The 20,469-nt window shown below is 49.2% G+C and overlaps 1 protein-coding gene across 4 annotated transcripts in view; it reads right to left on the minus strand.

The window, feature by feature from the left end:
* SLC25A45 (solute carrier family 25 member 45) overlaps positions 1 to 20,469 on the minus strand; it is a 146,325-nt gene that overhangs the window by 89,652 nt on the left and 36,204 nt on the right. For 2 of the 4 annotated variants that reach the window (XM_077459174.1, XM_077459157.1), the window contains exon 2: positions 696 to 739. The exons of the other annotated variants lie outside the window; for them this stretch is intronic. In XM_077459174.1, the coding sequence (XP_077315300.1) occupies positions 696 to 739 (44 nt within the window). The remainder of the gene's footprint in view (positions 1 to 695; positions 740 to 20,469) is intronic. 4 annotated transcript variants of the gene reach the window in all.

A 20,469-nucleotide genomic window follows, 5' to 3' on the forward strand; every position in this document is an offset into this window, starting at 1 on the left:
CATACATTTATTTCCCAAAGACAACCTCTGAATATGACATTGAGCATGTGCACTCAACTTCTTTGTTTGACCATAGTGAGGCCTGTTCTGAGAATAACCTGTCCTGTTAAACTGCTGTATGGCCTTTGTCACCATGCTGCAGCTCAATATCAGGGTGGTCTTGCCAATGTTCTTATAGCATAGGCCATCTTTATGTAGAGACAATTATATTATTTTTTTTCGAATCCTCAGAGAGTTATTTGCCATATTGAACTTCCAGTGACCAGCATGAGAGAGTGAGAGCGATAACACCAAATTTAACACACCTGCTACCCATTCACGCCTGAGACCTTGTAACACTAACGTGTCACATGACACCAGGGAGGGAAAATGGCTAATTGAGCCCAATTTGGAAATTTTCACTTAGGGGTGTACTCACTTTTGTTGCCAGTGGTTTAGACATTAATGGCTGTGTGCTGAGTTATTTTGAGGGGGCAGCAAATGTACACGGTTATGCAAGCTGTACACTCGCTACTTTACATTTTAGCAAATTTCTTCAGTGTTGTCACATGAAAAGATATAATAAAATATTTACAAAAATGTGAGGGGTGTACTCACTTTTGTGAGATATTGTATTTTGTTTTATTAGTCAAAATTGGAAGCTTATGTATGGAATGTGAGTTCATTTTGCTCATCATCAGACTTTGGATTTTCACCTTAACTGTATCTATTGGATGTCCAACAACCAGCCCAAGAGCTCCTAAAAAGAAAGAGACTGAATGTAGTTAATGCAGAAGAGGTAAGTTATTTATTTATTTTCCTACGAAGCTTAAACATATGAATAATTTATAAAATACTGACTTTTATACCATTAAAAGACTATGAAAAAACATGCTCTATTCAATATTTTGCCACCTAGCTGCAGAAATTACAATTTAGAAAGTTTAGGCATTGATGTAAGCCCAGGGCCGTAGATCATTTTTTTTCCTGGGGGGGGGGGGGGCAGCAGAGTGGGGCCATGAGGCTTTGCAATGTAGCGCAGCAGTTGTGGTGTGGTAGTGTACTCATTAGTACAACAAGCTCCTCCTAAGCTCCCTATTTTTTTTTCATTCAGCCTGCTGGGTGGAACTAAAAAATACTTACTATGTGAACTTTAGATCTCATTCATATTCTAAATGCCCATGGAATGGAAAATACAATATGAAACCCTACAGCCAGGATCCCAGATGTTCCAATTGTTGTCAGCTGCTCAGCCTGTTCACCTGAGTGATGGGCTGAAAAGAGCCACTGCTGTTAACATGTATCTGCACATCCAGTGGTCCCCATGTTTAAGCTCCGGGGGACAAAGCAAAACACATTGGGGTGTTGCCTGTTGGAACCATGTCTGTGGTAGCCTCTCCCATCACTACTACATTACCATAAGACTCCGTGGATGTGCGGCACCAGGGATTTCTTCCCATCAGTGACTACAGGAGCAGGGATGAGCTCCATCCTTTGCCAGCACTCCTGCAGCACATTCGGTATCATCTACATTACTTCCCACATTGATTGAGCCTAGGGTTGCCACCTGTACGGGAATGACCCGGACAGTCCGGGTTTTGACAGCTATGCCCGGGTTTCTCTCCTCCTGAAACCCGGACACAGCAGCATAGGCTCCAGCGAGTGTGGGAAGTGGGTGTTCATACCTCCACCCACCAGCAGCATAGCCCCCTCCCTGCTTTAGTTTACTGTACTCCGTCCTGTGTCCCGGCAGCAGCGCCCCCCCCTCCTGTCGCTGGATAGTGATACACACTCTCCAACATCACCTGCCCCTCTCTACGGCTCCTGTCCTGTGTGGCTTCACTGGTGAGCATTCCCCTCCATCCACCTCTTCCCCCTTCAGTGTGTCAATACCGATCGGCAAATGCAGCCTCTCCCGCCAGCAGCACGCTCCCCCGGGCCCCCCTCCTTCCCCTGCTTCAGTAGGGCTAATGATTTTTGGCAGTTTCACTGCCACTGGTGAATGATGACAGTGGTGAGTCGGACCTGGTCTGGTCCCTCTCACCGTCGCTGAATCCTGAATGCTGCAGCTCACTGTTTGCTCTCTTCCCCCAGCACCAAGCCAGCCTCCCTCATCTGTCAGCCCCCCTCATCTGCCAGTACTCCTCCTCTGCCAGCCCCCCTCCTCTGCCAGCCCCCCTCCTCTGTCAGCCCCCCTCCTCTGTCAGCCCCCCTTCTCTGCCAGCCCACCTCATCTGCCAGCCCCCCTCATCTGCCAGCCCCCTCATCTTTCAGCCCCCCTCCTCTGCCAGCCCCCCTCATCTGTCAGCCCCCTCCTCTGCTAGCTCCCCCCTCTGCCAGCCCCCTCATCTGCCAGCCCCCCTCCTCTGCCAGCCCCCCTCATCTTTCAGCCCCCCTCCTCTGCCAGCCCGCCTCCTCTGCCAGCCCCCCTCCTCTGCCAGTCCCCCTCATCTGCCAGCCCCCCTCCTCTGCCAGCCCCCCTCATCTGTCAGCCCCCCTTCTCTGTCAGCCCCCCTCCTCTGCCAGCCCCTCCCATCTTTCAGCCCCCCTCATCTGCCAGCCCCCCTCATCTGCCAGCCCCCCTCCTCTGCCAGCCCCCCTCCTCTGCCAGTCCCCCTCCTCTGCCACCCCCCCTCCTCTGCCAGCCCCCCTCATCTGTCAGCCCCCCTTCTCTGTCAGCCCCCCTCCTCTGCCAGCCCCCTCATCTGCCAGCCCCCTCCTCTACCAGCCCCCCTCATCTTTCAGCCCCCCTCCTCTGCCAGCCCCCCAAACCTTCAGCCCCCTCCTCTGCCAGCCCCCCTCCTCTGCCAGCCCCCCTCTGCCAGCCCCCCTCCTCTGCCAGCCCCCTCCTCTGCCAGCCCCCCTCATCTGCCAGCCCTCCTCCTCTGCCAGCCCCCCTCATCTGCCAGTACCCCTCCTCTGTCAGCCCCCCTCCTCTGCCAGCCCCCTCACCTGTCAGCCACCTTCATCTGCCAGCCCCCCTCATCTTTCAGCCCCCCTCCTCTGCCAGCCCCCCAAACCTTCAGCCCCCCTCCTCTGCCAGTCCCCCTCCTCTGCCAGCCCCCTTCATCTGCCAGTACTCCTCCTCTGTCAGCCCCCCTCCTCTGCCAGCCCCCTTTCTCTGTCAGCCCCCCTCCTCTGCCAGCCCCCTCCTCTACCAGCCCCCCTCATTTTTCAGCCCCCCTCCTCTGCCAGCCCCCCCAAACCTTCAGCCCCCTCATCTGCCAGCCCCCTCCTCTGCCAGCCCCCTCATCTTACAGCCCCCCTCCTCTGCCAGCCCCCCTCATCTGTCAGCCCCCTCCTCTGCTAGCTCCCCCCTCTGCCAGCCCCCCTCATCTGCCAGCCCCCCTCCTCTGCCAGCCCCCTTCTCTGCTAGCTCCCCCCTCTGCCAGCCCCCCTCATCTGTCAGTACTCCTCCTCTGTCAGCCCCCCTCCTCTGCCAGCCCCCCTCATCTGTCAGCCCCGCTTCTCTGTCAGCCCCCCTCCTCTGTCAGCCACCCTCCTCTGCCAGCCCACCTCATCTGCCAGCCCCCTCCTCTACCAGCCCCCCTCATCTGCCAGCCCCCTCCTCTTTCAGCCCCCCTCATCTGCCAGCCCCCCTCCTCTGCCAGCCCCCCTCCTCTGCCAGTCCCCCTCATCTGCCAGCCCCCCTCCTCTGCCACCCTCCCTCCTCTGCCAGCCCCCCTCCTCTGCCAGCCCCCCTCATCTGTCAGCCCCCCTTCTCTGTCAGCCCCCCTCCTCTGCCAGCCCCCTCATCTGCCAGTCCCCTCCTCTACCAGCCCCCCTCATCTTTCAGCCCCCAAACCTTCAGCTCCCTCCTCTGCCAGCCCCCCTCCTCTGCCAGCCCCCCTCATCTGCCAGCCCTCCTCCTCTGCCAGCCCCCCTCATCTGCCAGTACCCCTCCTCTGTCAGCCCCCCTCCTCTGCCAAACCCCCTCACCTGTCAGCCCCCTTCTCTGTCAGCCCCCCTCATCTGCCAGCCCCCTCCTCTACCAGCCCCCCTCATCTTTCAGCCCCCCTCCTCTGCCAGCCCCCCCAAACCTTCAGCCCCCCTCCTCTGCCAGTCCCCCTCCTCTGCCAGCCCCCTTCATCTGCCAGTACTCCTCCTCTGTCAGCCCCCCTCCTCTGCCAGCCCCCTTTCTCTGTCAGCCCTCCTCCTCTGCCAGCCCCCCTCCTCTGCCAGCCCCCCAAACCTTCAGCCCCCTCATCTGCCAGCCCCCCTCCTCTGCCAGCCCCCTCATCTGCCAGCCCCCCTCCTCTGCCAGCCCCCTCATCTTACAGCCCCCCTCCTCTGCCAGCCCCCCTCATCTGTCAGCCCCCTCCTCTGCTAGCTCCCCCCTCTGCTAGCTTCCCCTCTGCCAGCCCCCCTCATCTGCCAGCCCCCCTCCTCTGCCAGCCCCCTCCTCTGCTAGCTCCCCCCTCTGCTAGCTCCCCCCTCTGCCAGCCCCCCTCATCTGCCAGTACTCCTCCTCTGTCAGCCCCCATCCTCTGCCAGCCCCCCTCATCTGTCAGCCCCCCTTCTCTGTCAGCCCCCCTCCTCTGTCAGCCCCCCTCCTCTGCCAGCCCCCCTCATCTGCCAGCCCCCTCCTCTTTCAGCCCCCCTCATCTGCCAGCCCCCCTCCTCTGCCAGCCCCCCTCCTCTGCCAGGCCCCCTCATCTGCCAGTACTCCTCCTCTGCCAGCCCCCTTTCTCTGTCAGCCCCCCTCCTCTGCCAGCCCCCCCAAACCTTCAGCCCCCTCATCTGCCAGCCCCCTCCTCTGCCAGCCCCCTCATCTTACAGCCCCCCTCCTCTGCCAGACCCCTCCTCTGCTAGCTCCCCCCTCTGCCAGCCCCCCTCATCTGCCAGTACCCCTCCTCTGCCACCCCCCCTCCTCTGCCAGCCCCCCTCATTTGCCAGCCCCCCTCATCTGCCAGCCCCCCTCATCTGCCAGTCCCCTCCTCTGCCAGCCCCCTCATCTGCCAGCCCCCTCATCTGTCAGCCCCCTCCTCTGCCAGTCCCCCTCATCTTTCAGCCCCCCTCCTCTGCCAGCCCCCCTCATCTGTCAGCCCCCCTCCTCTGCCAGCCCCTCTCATCTTTCAGCCCCCCTCCTCTGCCAGCCCCCTTCATCTGTTAGCCCCCCTCCTCTGCCAGCCCCCCTCCTCTGCCAGCCCCCCTCCTCTGCCAGCCACCCCCCTCCTCTGTCAGCCACCCCCTCCTCTTTCAGCCACCCCCCTCCTCTGTCAGCTACCCCCCTCCTCTGTCAGCTACCCCCCCTCCTCTGTCAGCTACCCCCCTCCTCTGTCAGCTACCCCCCCTCCTCTGTCAGCTACCCCCTCTTCTTTCAGCTACCCCCTCCTCTGTCAGCTACCCCCTCTTCTTTCAGCTACCCCCCTCCTCTGTCCTGCAGCTGGGTCACACTGCACTGTCTGTGTGCTCTCTCTCCCTCCCAGCCACCAATGCCGCCAGAGACAGTGAATGGAGGGCCACTGGACTGGTATCCTAGCTACTAGGGATGCTTTTGCAGGATAAAACATTGTATTACAGACTCCGCCCCCTAACAGGTTCACACACACACATCTTTGCAGCGGCTCCTGGAAGGTAAGGTTTTTTTTGTAATGGAGATCTCTATTGGGGGGGGGGGGGGGGGGCACAGGCACAGTCTGATATTTAATGTGTTAGTTTCCACTGCTCTATATCTGCTCTACTGACACCATCCACTGCTCTAATGACACTGTCCTCTGCCCTACTGACACTGTCCACTGCCCTACTGACACCGTCCACTGCCCTACTGACACCGTCCACTGCTCTACTGACGCCATCATCTGCTCTACCGACACCGTCCACTGCACTACTGACACCGTCCACTGCTCTACCGACACCACCCACTGCTCTACCGACACCGCCCTCTGCTCTACCGACACCGCCCACTGCTCTACCGACACCGCCCACTGCTCTACCGACACCGTCCACTGCCCTACCGACACCGTCCACTGCTCTACCGACACCGTCCACTGCTCTACTGACATCGTCCACTGCTCTACTGACACCGTCCACTGCCCTACTGACACCGTCCTCTTCCCTACTGACACCGTCCACTGCTCTACTGACACCGTCCTGTGCCCTACTGGCTGACAGTGTCCACTTTTAAGGTAGGCTAGTTTCATATTTTAACTGACATTTCTTTTATTAATCGAATCATATTTTATGGGTACACAAATGCTTTTGTCTTATTTAACCATGTGCCTTTAAGTCCCCCCTCGCTCTTAATGCAATTTGGCCACAGCCACTGTTCACCATAGAACACCTCATTACTACTCTCTTTGGGTAACCCAAAAGGTGTCCCAAGTATTTTACAATCCTATAGCGTGTACTACAAAAAAATTGCTGTGCGCCGTGAAAGTGTTCGGGTTTGGCTTGAAGAAAAGGTGGCAACCCTAATTGAGCCTGAACGACACACTAACAAACCGTGGGTCACAGTGGCTATCTGCTGTTAGGGACACAATTCTGACCCTGGATGCAGAGAGATTTTATCCAAGGGCAAAAGTGTATCCCTACCTGCAGGTCACCACTGGATGTGCAGATACATGTGGATACATATTTAAAGCAGAAGACGGCCTTGGCTCTTTTCAGACCATCACTCAGGTGTACAGGCTGAGCAGAAATTGGAGCATCCGAGATCCCGGGTGCAGGTATTTGCAGTATACTTGCTGCACTAGATCATTTAGGATTTATGAATGAGACCCAAGACTGTATTTTAGCTCAACTTACTGTGCAAGTTGAGCAAGTACAAGGGGCAACATATTGTGGTAGGCAGTAAATTCAGTGATTTATTTAAACCTTAAAAAACTGTATCCTAAGAAATTTTATGAAATGTTTTAAGAGACAGAAAAAAAATAAAAATTGTGCACTGCCTACCACAGGATGGTGCCCTTTGCCCCTGGCCAATATGGTTGGCTTTTATTCAGTCTTAATGTAGTAAACCCAGCTTTTGAACTTGTACCTACAAGTAAGCCTATAATAACAGTTACCTGTAGGTACAGTGAATATCTCCTAAACATGTGGTGTTTAGGAGATATTCACATGGAAAGCATCCGGTGATGTCACCTGTGCATGTGTTCTGAAGGGACGGCATACCACTTGGTTGTACTTCTCCTGGGGAGGAGTGCAGTTCGTTCTGCACTTTTGTGACCCATTTTTATCCGTCAGCCAGTTATAGCCCGCTGTCAGCTGACATTGCTCAGCAGGTCCAGGCTGTAGAAAGATCCTAACTTTAAAGTCAGGATTCACCCAGATGCCTGGACCAGTAGCTTGCTCAGCCTTTCAGTGAGCCGTGGAGACCCTGAACCAGCCGCTCCTGCCCCCTCCAGAGCCTGGCATTCCACTGAGCTTGGGGGAGGGGGGGCAGAGCCAGGGACTGACAGTCATCTCTCTTTGCTCACTGAAGGCAGAGAACTGAGTGATCAGCGGTTGTTAATCGCTCTGTTGCTGGTCTTAGAAGCAGCTGGAGACAGATGCAACATTGGGTCTATGCTCCATTCACCTAGGTAAGTATAATTTAAAAAAAAATCTCTTTTAAAAGAAAAACAATCTCCCTCCATCCCCAAGCAAAGATTTCCACTGTAAAATATCTCCCTCCCTCAAATATCCCCCCAAAAATTAAACCCCCCGTCTCTAAATGGACCCCCCAAAGCAAAAATATCTCCCGCAGTCAACACCCTCTCCCCCAGTAATGATTCCTAATTATGAAGAAAATCTCCTTGCCATTAACCACCTTCTGTAAACTTCCCTACAAGAAACTTCCCCATTCTCCAAAAGCAAACCCACCCCCCTTTCCTTAACTCCCCACCAAAAGAAACTCCCCAGGCTGGAATTCTCACTTTCTCCTTCCCAAAACAGAAAATTCATGCCTCCCCACTTACCAAACCTCAGATTCAGCACGACACAGAAGTAGGAAAACTTCTGCTTCCCCAGTCTCCCTTCGGCTGTGTCATATGATACCTCGAGGAGGAGTCTAAGCGTTCCCTCAACCACGCATTGTCAATTTCCACCATCTGAGAATTTGCAGTAATTTCATGCTTTTCAGGGGGACCCCTTATTAAACTGAGGGGACGGGGTACTGCAGGGGTTTGGGGGGGCTGGCTGCTGCACTCCAAAACTCTGACTGATTCTACTATGCTGAGGCTAAATAGAAGGGACACTGTCTGGGCATTTTGCCAAGATGCTCTGAGGGGGGATTTGAACACCCCTGAACTTCTCCTTATCTACTCCCCTGTGTAAGCCCCAGTTATCAGTCAGATGAGGCCATTATAGTCACAATATGGCAAGATTCTGGCTGCGTATGGGGGAAACAAACTCGTGATTAATGTAGATTAGCTCTACATCCCTGCAAGTGAACCAGAAACCACTGTTAACTTAACTTGCTTTACAACATAAAAGCTCCAAGGATGACATCATCAACCTGGGCTCACTAGCTAGTGAATGACTGACCTGAAACAAGTGTATAGTCCATGAGGTCTGGAAAAACCTAACTCCCATTCTGCAAGATATAGGGCTGTTATCCTGAACACTGACCTAGAACAGGCTTGTAAATTTGAAAAACAAAAATAACAATGCAACTTCACAATCTGGTATACTCGTTTATTTACTACAATGCTTTCTTTGCTCTCACATGTATGTAACTCTATGTCAGTTGGTATTGTGCTGCTAAAATGGAGTACGACCAGTTGGCACAGGTTTAGTTAGGGCAATGTTAGAGCACATTTAGTTAGCAAATTGTAGCAGAGATCTGTAGCAGCCACAAATCTCTGATTCTTTTCTTCAGTGATTTGTAGTTGGCTACAGAGTTGTTTCTATAGCTGGATACAATTTTAAGCCAGCCATACTGTAAATGATCAAAATTTGGCTGACTCAGCAGGGACTGGCCGAATTTTAATCTATGTATGGGCAACCTGTTTCTACAGAAGTCGATCTTTAGATCAACTTCTGTATAACCACCCTGTCATTTTTTTTTCCCCAAATGATCAGTGCCGCCAGCTATGGCTGGCCCCACTGATCATTGTGTTCTAACAGCGGGGAAAACTCCCTGTCATCAGAACACAACAGCTCAGAGGGAGTTATTCCCTCATCCGCCTCAAATGTGTGGATAGGGAAATCTGCACATTTTTGGAATGAAAAAATGTATACTGTATGGCCTGCCTTAAGCTGAAAATAAATGGATAGAATTTTGAACAAAAAGTCTTTGGAAAATTCATTCAAATTCTCAGAAGATTCGTTTGTCATTCAAAAGATTCAATTTGCTTCTAATATTTGATTTTGGAATGAATGGATTTTATTGAATGAAAGCCACAAACTGTTAGGCTGGCCAAAGGTGGAGCACATTTCTATCCTGCAACCATGGGTTTGACAGTGTTGACAGGGGAATCCCTCCCACAGAGTCATTGTGTTCTTCCAGCAGGGGGCGGGGTGAGCCATCTCTTCCAGAAGAACACAGTGATTATTGCTAGTGGCTAGTATAGTAATCGCATGTAAAATCTGGCAGGCTGGTTGTACCCAAATTGATCGATCAACTTGGGTACATTCAGCCTACTCATACATGGTTCAAATCTCAAAAGTCGAACAATCTATGGCCAGCTTTAGAAACATGTTATTTCGAAAATGTTCCAACCAATCTTCGTTGCTGCAGTTGAAAACAAACGTCAATTTGACCCACTAATGAGTAGAACATTTTAATTCAAAATTCTACTCATTTATGGTCAGCTTTACACTATGCAGCAAAAAATTGGTGTGCCATGGTCATAAGCTGCTGCATTGGATGACACAATCACCTAAACAAACACACAGGTTGAATTGGAATGACTGGTGTCGTTATTCAACCTTACCAACTATTTAACCTATTGTACTGAAGCTGGCAGTTCTGTATCTATCGTCAAAGTCTGCAAAAGTTAGCCATGAAACAACAAAGCTAAATTTCACTACAACTCAGAACTTTTTTTGACTGCAATTTTTGTTTTCAGCAAAAAAAAAAAAAAACGATGCCGCAAAATGACCAGTTATACTTACACCCTGAGAGAGGACTGGTCCCACCTGACAGGAAACACAATCAACAAAGAGGTTAAAACTCCCGCCCTTCCCTATGCTCCTCAGTTGTAAAAAAGTATTGACCCACCCCAATGCACAAGAGTGAAACACCTCAAATCTTCATACAAATCCAACATACCAAAAGAATGGGTGGAAGTAGGCCTGCCATTCTGGTAGACTTCCGAGAAACACAGTTACTGATAAGTGTAACTGGCCATTTTCTCAAGTCGTCTTCCAGGGCGGCACCCTGAGAGAAGAGCAAGCCTAACTTAGGGCAGGACAACAGCTTGTTGACCTTCCTACCAAACGCCAGATCCTAAGGTGACAGCAACTCCACCCTTTAGTGTCTCAGGAAGGTGCTCTGGCATGTCCATGTAGCTGCTCTGCATATCTGCTCCACCGAAGCTGTGGCCCTTTCTGCTCAAGAGGTCGCCAGAGACCAGGGGCGGACTGACCATTTGGTCACTCGGGCACTGCCCGAGGGCCCCATGCCACTAAGGGGCCCCATCAGGGTTGAAAACCTCAACAAAGCCAGGGACAGTATGTAAAAATCGGTGTTTTGTTTAAAATCCCAAGATTATAGCTGCCCTCTCCAGTACCTTTTCAGTGTGTGTATGTGTATTCTGTTTGTGTATACTGTGTGTGTATATTGTGCGTCTGTGTGTGTATACAGTATGTGTGTGTGTATATACTGTGTGGCCCCATAATCTATTGCCTGGAGGGCCCATAATCTTCTATTGCCTGGGGGCCCCATAATCTTCTCTTATTGCCTGGGGGCCCCATAATCTTTTCCTATTGCCCGGGGGCCCCATAATCTTCTCCTATTGCCCGGGGGCCCCATAATCTCCTATTGCCTGGGGGCCCCATGAGTTGTCAGTCCACCCCTGCCAGAGTGGAATGTGCCTTAAGGTTATTCGGGACTGCCCTATCAGCCTGATCATAGTCTGCTTGATTCATTTAGCTATGGATGCTTTAGAGGCTTGCTGACCCTTCTTCTGGCAAAAAAAACTAACTTATACGTGGCTGGACCTTCTAAACTTTTACTGATCTAAATAAGCCAACAGACAACATCTGACATCTAAACAAAATGAAGGAAAGACAATCTCTTGAGTTCTGTGGAACCTTGAGGCTACCTTCAGGAGGTACAGGGGGTCCTGCCTAAGTACAACCCGGTCATCAAATGATAGAAAAAAAGGGCTCTTTTATTGACAGAGCCTGGATATCGCCTATCCTCCTGGTCGTTGTAACCACCAGCAAGAAGGCTGTCTTTAAGGTAAGTAATTTAAGAGGGATAAGAGCTAACGGCTCAAATGGTGCCCTGGTTAGGGCTTCCAAGACTAGCATAAGGTCTCAAGGTGGAAACTTGCTCATTTGCACTGGGCACAATCTATTGCTGGCGGACAAGAACCTCTTAATCAGGGTGCCCAGAGCCAACCTCCTGTCCAAAAAGCTGGACAAGGCTGTCACCTGAACCTTAAATGTCTTGGTCACCACCCCGGATCTGTGCCATCCTGGAGAAAGTCCAGGATGGCAGGGATCTCTTGTTGGAAAGTCCCCTCCGCCTGGCACCATCGTGAGAAGACTCCCCAGACTTTGGCGTAAATATGAATAAAAGAAGGAGGGTAGGTCGCGCTATGGAATAAAGAGATATGATATTGGTAAGAGCAGCCTCTATTAATTTCCACCCAATGGCTGGAACAGTAAGACGGATAAGGGAAGGAAATAGATTTGGCGCTATACCATTTAAACCAAATAAAAAAGAATGGAAAAAATGTATAAATTTTCCAGCATGCTGGAAGATAATTTAAAGTAGAGATTTAAAAATTGGTAAAAATAAAAATAAAAATTAAAGGTGAAAGAGTAAGGGTGTAATACTCTAAAATGATATTAATCAATCAATCTTAATAGTAAATACAAAAAATAAAAAAAATGTATATATAGACAAGTATGCTATTCCTTAACATGCAGATGCTAAAGTGCCAGTAACTGTGACAAAAACAGGTGTCTTTGTTTAAATACACAAAACCAGAACAAATGTCCAATAATGAAGTAAGTGTCCAACCATAAATTGATAAAATGAAAAAATGGTGAGACAAGTGAAGACTGGTGAAAAAATATACGAATATAAAAACTATAAAAATTAATGGAGATTGAGTACAAAATAAGTGAAAAATGTTAAAAATTTGTAAAAAGTGAAAAAATATGATGATAAAAAAAGGCAGTGATAAAGATATGAGATATAAATAGAAATAGAAATAGAAATAGAAATAAAAATAGAATCAAGTGGTGAAAAAATCTTCTATGTATGAGGGAGGAGTGGAGGGGGTGACTTCAATTTCTGTTCCCAGTGCCCGGTGACCACTTATGAATTTTGCTCTCATTAGAGGTATGACCCCATCCGGGGTGGATCAACCTTCACAGTATGAGCCACTGTGTCGCTTCCTGGACTGCCTCTGTTGTGGTGCTGGGGGGGTCCCTCGTTCCTCCGTGGGTATATTATACCTCGTTTACATATGACAGGAAAGAGGACTATCCATGGTGTAGTATGTTTAAAAATTAATTTATTTCAATCAACATAAAACTACTCACATTTAGTAAGTTAAAAACACGTTTTGTATTTCTGTGTGTTTAAAAGTCCCGCTCGGCTTCCTCGCCGTCTACGCTGAAGGTGTACGCTGTCTGGCCACGCCCTACGCGTTTCGTCATACAGACGTCATCCGGAGCGGCCATCTTCATACACCTTTCCATAATATAATATACCCACGGAGGAACGAGGGACCCCCCCAGCACCACAACAGAGGCAGTCCAGGAAGCGACACAGTGGCTCATACTGTGAAGGCTGATCCACCCCGGATGGGGTCATACCTCTGGTGAGAGCAAAATTCATAAGTGGTCACCGGGCACTGGGAACAGAAATTGAAGTCACCCCCTCCACTCCTCCCTCATACATAGAAGATTTTTTCACCACTTGATTCTATTTCTATTTCTATTTCTATTTATATCTCATATCTTTATCACTGCCTTTTTTATCATCATATTTTTTCACTTTTTACTAATTTTTAACATTTTTCACTTATTTTGTACTCAATCTCCATTAATTTTTATAGTTTTTATATTCGTATATTTTTTCACCAGTCTTCACTTGTCTCACCATTTTTTCATTTTATCAATTTATGGTTGGACACTTACTTCATTATTGGACATTTGTTCTGGTTTTGTGTATTTAAACAAAGACACCTGTTTTTGTCACAGTCACTGGCACTTTAGCATCTGCATGTAAAGGAATAGCATACTTGTCTATATATACATTTTTTTATTTTTTTATTTTTTTTTGTATTTACTATTAAGATTGATTGATTAATATCATTTTAGAGTATTACACCCTTACTCTTTCACCTTTAATTTTTATTTTTATTTTTACCAATTTTTAAATCTCTACTTTAAATTATCTGCCAGCACGCTGGAAAATGTATACATTTTTTCCATTCTTTTTTATTTGGTTTAAATGGTATAGCGCCAAATCTATTTCCTTCCCTTATCCGTTTGGCGTAAATATGCCTGGTAACCGGTTTCCTGCTCAAAAGAAGGTGTCGATTACTCTCTCAGAACACCCCCTTTTCCACAAGCTCTCCCTTTTAAGAGCCAAGCTGTCAGCCTGAAGAAGCCAGGATCTGAGTGGCAGACTGGCACCTGAAGAATGTCCTGCCGTGCTGGAAGGCACTGAGGGGGGGCTACAGACCAATTTCCCAGGGAAGGGAACCAGGTCCTCTTGGGCCACCATGAGGTGATCAGAATCAGTCTGCCCTCTGAGAGCCTTCTGCAGTATCCTCTGGATCAGAACTAAGGGGGAAAGGCATATGCCAAGCGGAAGTCCCAAACTTTGGCCAGCGCGTCTACCCCCTCTGAACCCCCCTCTCTGGAGAGTGAGAAGAATCTCTTCACTCTTCTGTTTTCTCTGTGGGCAAAGAAATTGATCTTTGTGTTGCCAAAGTGCCGACATACAAGGGATTCAATACCCACTACCCTGGTGAATCGGTTGCCGACTGAGGTAGTCCGCTTCAACATTGTATGCCCCCTTTATATGTACTGCTGAGATAGAGGGGACTCTCTACTCTGCCACTTCAGGAGTTCCAGAGCCAGAAGAGCGCAAGATTTGGTACCTCAATGATGATTCAGGAAGGCCACCGCAGTTGTGTTGTCAGGAAAGGATATGGACCTCCTTGCCCTTGATTATTTCCTCAAAGGCCCTTAAAGCCTCTCTGACCACCAGGAATTCCCAGAAGTTGAAGGAAGCGCTCCTCTAACTCTGGTTCCAGGTGCCTTGGGCTCAAAGTTCCTCTAAGTGGACCCCCCAACCCCAAACACTTGCATCCCTTGTTACCCTGAGGGGTTGGAGTTGGGCCCACAGATGGTCCTCCCGCAACCTCTGAGGATCGAGCCACCAATGCAGAGACTTCTTGACCCTTCCTGGAAAGGGAACCCTGTTGTCCAGTCTTCTTCTTTTCTCATCCCATGAGGATAGTAGGAATTGCTGGAGAGTCCCGGAATGGAGCTGGGACCACAGGGATACAGGATGTCATCAACCCGAGAACTCTCATGACCCTTCTGTAAGAGACCTCTTCTAATTCTAGAAGGGATGCTACTGCTGCAATGAGGCCCTCTACCTTCGCCTGGGGCAAATCCAGCTTCTATGCTGTTGAATCCACCAGGAATCCTAGATAGACCTTGGTCTGGGCAGGAACCAGTGAGGACTTTTCCTGGCTGATAATCCACCCCAGGGACTCCAATGTACTCACTACTTTGGCCAGGTCAGCGAGAAGTAGATCTCGACTCTGGTTGTAAACCAGTATGTCATTGAGATAGGGGATCAGCGTTACCCCTTGGAGATGGAGGAATGCAATCCCCTCTGCTAGGATCTTTGTAAACACTCTCGGACTGACTGCCAGTCCAAAGGGTAGGGCAGAGAACTGCCAGTGCTACACTCCCTGCTCCGAAGGGATCACGAAACTTAGAAAGGCCTGGGGCTCTGGAAAAATAGGGACTTGAAGATAGGCATCCTTCAAGTCTATTGTAGCCATAAATATGTCCTTCAGAAGGTGCTTTCTGAGAGTATAGATGCTTTCCATGCAGGAGCTTTTGTACTGCAGAAACCTGTTTAACCTTCTTAGATTATGAGGCGGTACTTTCTCGAGGACTTTGAAACTGCAAAGATGTGGGAATAAAATCCCTGCCTGCACTGCTCTGCTGGGACTGGCACTATGACCCCCTGCTCCACCAGCTGTTTGACACTGTGTAAAAGACCCACAACTTTCTGAGGGTCCCTGGGTAAGTGGGTTAAAAGGAAACTTGGGGGAGGTGAGGAGAGTAACTCCAATCTGTAGCCCTCTCTTACTATCTGAAGGATCTTTCTCCTTTCCCTCTGAGAGAGAAAGTGGGAAAGTCTACCCACCACCCTTACATCACTTGGAATCCTTGATGGCAGACTTCTGGCTGGGAAAGAGAAGACCTTCCTTCTGCTTACCTTTTTTGACCCCCCCCCCCCCCGACACCAGGTAATGCTACCTTCCTTTTTACCTCTACCGTTTTTTATCCTGGGGGCCTCGAAAAATGTTTCTCCTCCCCTTCTTAGGTTTTATGGGAAATTTCTTGCCTTTCTCTGTAGACCTAGAAAGGGCCTGACCCAACCCAGTGCTGAAGAGCAGGGAACCCACAAATGGAAGACCACACCGCCGAGTGTTGACCCCATCCCAGGTCTTGACCCACAAAGCTCTCCTTGCGGAATTCAAAAGGGCACCGGTTTTGGCAGTTGCACGCACTGCTTCAACTGCTGCCCTACCAATCACCTCTAGAGAGTCCAAGACCTGTTTGGACTTAGAGGTTTGCAACACATGATCCATTAGTTTGGTGACCCACCTGTCTGCATTCCTAGCCACACAAGCCAAGGCAGGACTCATAGCCGCTGCATTGGCTTACCAGGTCCTGCGCAAGAGGGTCTCAGCTCGTCGATCTATTTGTTCCCTGATGTTGCCCCATCCTTAAATGAAAGGTCAGATTGCTTGGACACCTGAGCCAGGTCAGCATCTAATCTAGATGCCTTAAGGAATCTCTCTTCCCCTTCCTCCTTGAAGGGGCACCTACGATTCTATGTTTTAAACTTCAACTCAGAATGATATCCTTAAGGGCCTGGTGGATCGAGAGAACTTTGTATTTGGGTTAACCAAGCCTCTATACATCCTATCTTGTGCAGACACCTGTGCTGCAGGTTCCTGAATCTCTTCTAATGCATACACTGCCATAAGAAGGCCCTCCATATCATTGGTGGCAAAGATATGTCGGCCTGGTCTGGAATTCTCCTCTTACGCCTCCTGGCTGTCCTCAATGCCCTCATCAGAACCCCTCTAATCAGGGGATTAAGCCTCCTCCTCAGAATCCTGAGAGGGGAGAGGTCTCAGGGGTTCCGAAGGCCTATGTCTGCTACCCTCTGCTCTGTTAGAGGAGGAGCCCCCCTGGGAGGAGAAACCCTCTCTGCTAGTGTGGAGTTCAAGGTCCCTAGCCTTGAGGGTTGCTTGGAAAGCTTTAAGGGTTGTCAGCATGTCCAAATGAACGGAGAGAAAGTATTTCATAACCTGAGAGCTTTCTTTTCCCGCTAGCTTGTGGATACACTAGTAACAAAAAGGTTTAGAGTGATCCTGTGGTAATTTATCATTACAATATCCATATCTTTTAAAGCAGGAAGGGGCTTTAGGATGGCTGGCAACCACCTGGGCAGTACCGTCCTCCCCTGTAAGAGACACATATGCAAGTTAGAAAGCAATGCCCTTGCTATGTCCTGCAGGAGTAAGAGTCGGGGTCCCCCTCCCCATCATTACCCCTGCCAGCTAGGTTGATTCACCCCCTGTGGTCTGAGACTGGTTCTGATGATCAGGTAAGAGCAGGATGTGGACATCTGCTCCATCGGTCAGACCTCCACTCCCAGCTCAGAACGCCACTGCCATTTTGCTGACACCCCAGAACGAAAGTGACCCGGGGAGGTGTGGCGATGTCATTTCCGGCACTAGGGAGGAAGCCGTGTCATTCCTCTTCCTGTCCCCGGAAAGATGACACAGAGTCCTCTTAGCCCAGCCAAACAGCTCCATCCCTCACTGCTAGCCGCCCGCGAAACCCTCTGAAGGAGTTACAGGAGGGTCGGGGTATGCCGCACCTGGCTCCCAAAGGGAGACCAGACCGCTAGCTCTCCCTGCGGAATGGATGCCTGCCAGGTAAGAGGGAAGGGACAGGAAAATGGTTCCTGAAGTTCTGGGTACCCCACTGTACCCAGGGTCCTTTAGCTCACATGGGGGCTCTTCCCAAATCTGCCCCCCCCCCCCCCCGGAAATTGGGGAGACCCCCCCAGGAAGGGCAAGCCCTACCAGAACCAGAAGCATCACAAGCCTGCAGCCTGGCTCCCAGGGGGAGACCACCAGCCCATGGGTTCGGGTCTTTTAGCTGTGGGAAAACACAATCAAGAACTGAGGAGCACAGAGAGAGGCGGGGGTTTTAACCTCTAATGATTGTGTTTCCTGTCAGGAAAGGACAAGGCTATTATAAGAAGTCCAATCACACAGCAGGTGTTAGCCTAAAATCAATGAATGTGTTCACACTGGGGCAGTGCGTTTCCCTTGCGGTGAAAAAACCCTGCTTACAGAATCTTTGGAGCATGTTTGGGGAGCTAACAAAAACACACTTTCCAATGGAAAGCAATAGAAAAAGTGGTGCGGTTTTCGAGTCACGTGTCCTTTTAAAAACCACACCACAAACTCTGTGAAATTGCATATGCATTTTTGCCATGTTTTTATGGAGATCAGTGTGAAAGCGCCCTAAATGTTTTTAATCTATTGCTGGAAAAGACAAATAAAGTATAGAATAAACATATATGCTAATATCTGTCATGGGGTTGATTTATTAAAGCTGGAGCATGCAGAAACTGGTGGAGCTGTACATGGTATCAGCTGCTAGCTTCAGCTCGTTTAATTAAGCTTTGACAATAAAATCTGGAAGCTGATTGGTTTCTATGCAGAGTGGCACCATATTTTGCACTCTCCAGTATTAGTAAATATCACCCATATCCATAGTATAGGAAGCAAAGTATAATTTGACATGCGCTACAACCATCAATCCTTACTGCTGTATGTCTATACCAAATATGACAATAAACTAGTCTTGCAAGACTAGCAAGAGGGTAAAACAATACAGAAATAGAGATTCATGTGCATGGAGTATTGTTTTCTAGGAAAATGGTGCAGTTTGTTGTTATACATGGTGACCCATACCCAGAGTTGTAGCTTGAAGCTTGTGGCCCCCCGATACAAAAGTTGATCTGGGCCCCCTCCCACTATCACCCACCACTTCCACCATGTGTGCAGATACACCCACCGCACACCAAGATACTCAAAGTAGCTTAAGAGTTTAGAGTTCCCTGAGTTCCTCCTTACATTAGAGGACAGGGATCACCCCTGTAGAATCAGAGGACAGGGACCCCTGGCAGGTCATTTGGCAGAGCTCCATTCCCATTCCAGCACTGTAAACAGCCCCCCCCCCCTCCCCCCCAACAATACACTGCTGACTGGCTGTGTTGTAAAGGAATGTGATTTCAGCCCTGCAGAGGAGGAACAGTATAGAGTGCTGTACTGGGTAAAAACTCAGCAGCAGGCATAGCATGCAGGGCGGAGGGGGTGGTCAGGGGGTTTTGGGGGGGCGAAACATAGAGCTGGGGTGGAAAGCCATGTGACATGAAATCTGCAGCCCCTCAGGAGGTGTTAAGGGATTTGTTTTGGTACTTTCTGAAGGTTTCTCTGTCAGTATTGGCAGGTGTTGGGGGAAGGTCACCTCCCAGAGGTGCATGTCTTTTCCCCAGTTGTCAGGAAAGTGGGGTAAGTGGACATCCCCGGGTGAAGGTGGGTACAGAGAATCCCAGCTAGTGACTAGAAGACATTGAGCGGTGTCTTACCTCACCAGTGACATTGGTCCCATCGTGGCTACAGGATGGCACTGAGTTTGGTTACCATTCCATTTTGCCAGCACACAGCACAGATACTTCCCCATCATGGGCTGTTCTCACAGCTTTTCCCCAGCCAACAAGAACAGAGGGTGTGGACTGTGGAAGGCAAAGTGGAAGCCCAGTACTGGAGCATGGCTGTGGGACCCTAGGGCAGATCGGAGCTGGTCTTTGTGGAGGATATGATAATAAGACAGGGAGGCTGCAGGGGGCCCCTGGAGCTAGGGGCAGGGTTGCGATTGTGACCCATGCAACCCCTTATGCTACACCCATGCCCATACCTTATCAAACATTACAGGACAACCCCTAGCCTCATAAGTTAACTTTTATTAAGGTAGAGCATGGTTAACAGCATCTGCCAACTAAAAATGTTGGGAGGATCAGGAGATTTCCACTGGATAAAATGAGAATCCCGATTTTTTTGCTTAGAATAAAGATCAGAATTCTCTCACAATTCTCTACGCAACATCATTTTTCACAGTATACAAAAAAATCGGGCTAACCTTACTGTTTACCAGTAAGAGCAATCAGTGGAAATTCACAATAAATTAATTAAAAACAATTGTTTGCAAGCTGAACACTTCTAAGGTAATCACAATACCTGAAGGTAAATCAAAAGATAAAAAGAAGTGAAAATTGAATTCAATTTTAGAAATCAGATAAATAATAAAAGTACAGATATTCAGTGAGATGAACTATAAATCCCAGATAGCAGCAGCGGCGACCATCCATGTGTAGGAACAGGCTGTTGATTCTCTTTTTAATTAATGTGTATTTTTTCCCAAAACATTGCATTTGAAAAAACGCTGTGCAAATACAGTGTGGCATAAAATATTGCAACGACCGCCATTTTATTCTCTAGGGTCTCTGCTAAAACATATACATTATCTCACAAAAGTGAGTATACCCCTCACATTTTTGTAAATATTTTATTACATATTTTCATGTGACAACACTGAAGAAATGACACTTTACTTTACAATGTAAAGTAGTGCGTGTACAGCTTGTATAACAGTGTCAATTTGCTGTCCTCTCAAAATAACTCAACACACAGCCATTAATGTCTAAACTGCTGGCAACAAAAGTGAGTATACCCTAAGTGAAAATGTCCAAATTGGGCCCAATTTGCCATTTTCCCTCCCAGGTTTGACTCAATGTTACAAGGTCTCAGGTGCAAACAGTGGCGGCCATGCATTGTGGGTGCACGTGCTCCGCCCCCACCCATCCATGTGCCAGGCCCCTTTCGGGACGCATGGACTCCCATGGCGTGGGTGGGAGGGGTGTTTTTTTTAAGCACCCAATTAGAGCCAGAGGCTCTAATAGGCTTCAAAATAGGGTGGGCTCAGGGCACAGAGAGTGAGCCCTGATCCCATCCAATTGTGTGAGCCGCAAGCCCCACA

The sequence above is a fragment of the Lithobates pipiens genome, unplaced genomic scaffold (genome assembly GCF_037356315.1).
Source record: "Lithobates pipiens isolate NorthernLeopardFrog02 unplaced genomic scaffold, aLitPip1_a1.2 Scaffold_10, whole genome shotgun sequence".
Classification (NCBI taxonomy): domain Eukaryota; kingdom Metazoa; phylum Chordata; class Amphibia; order Anura; family Ranidae; genus Lithobates; species Lithobates pipiens.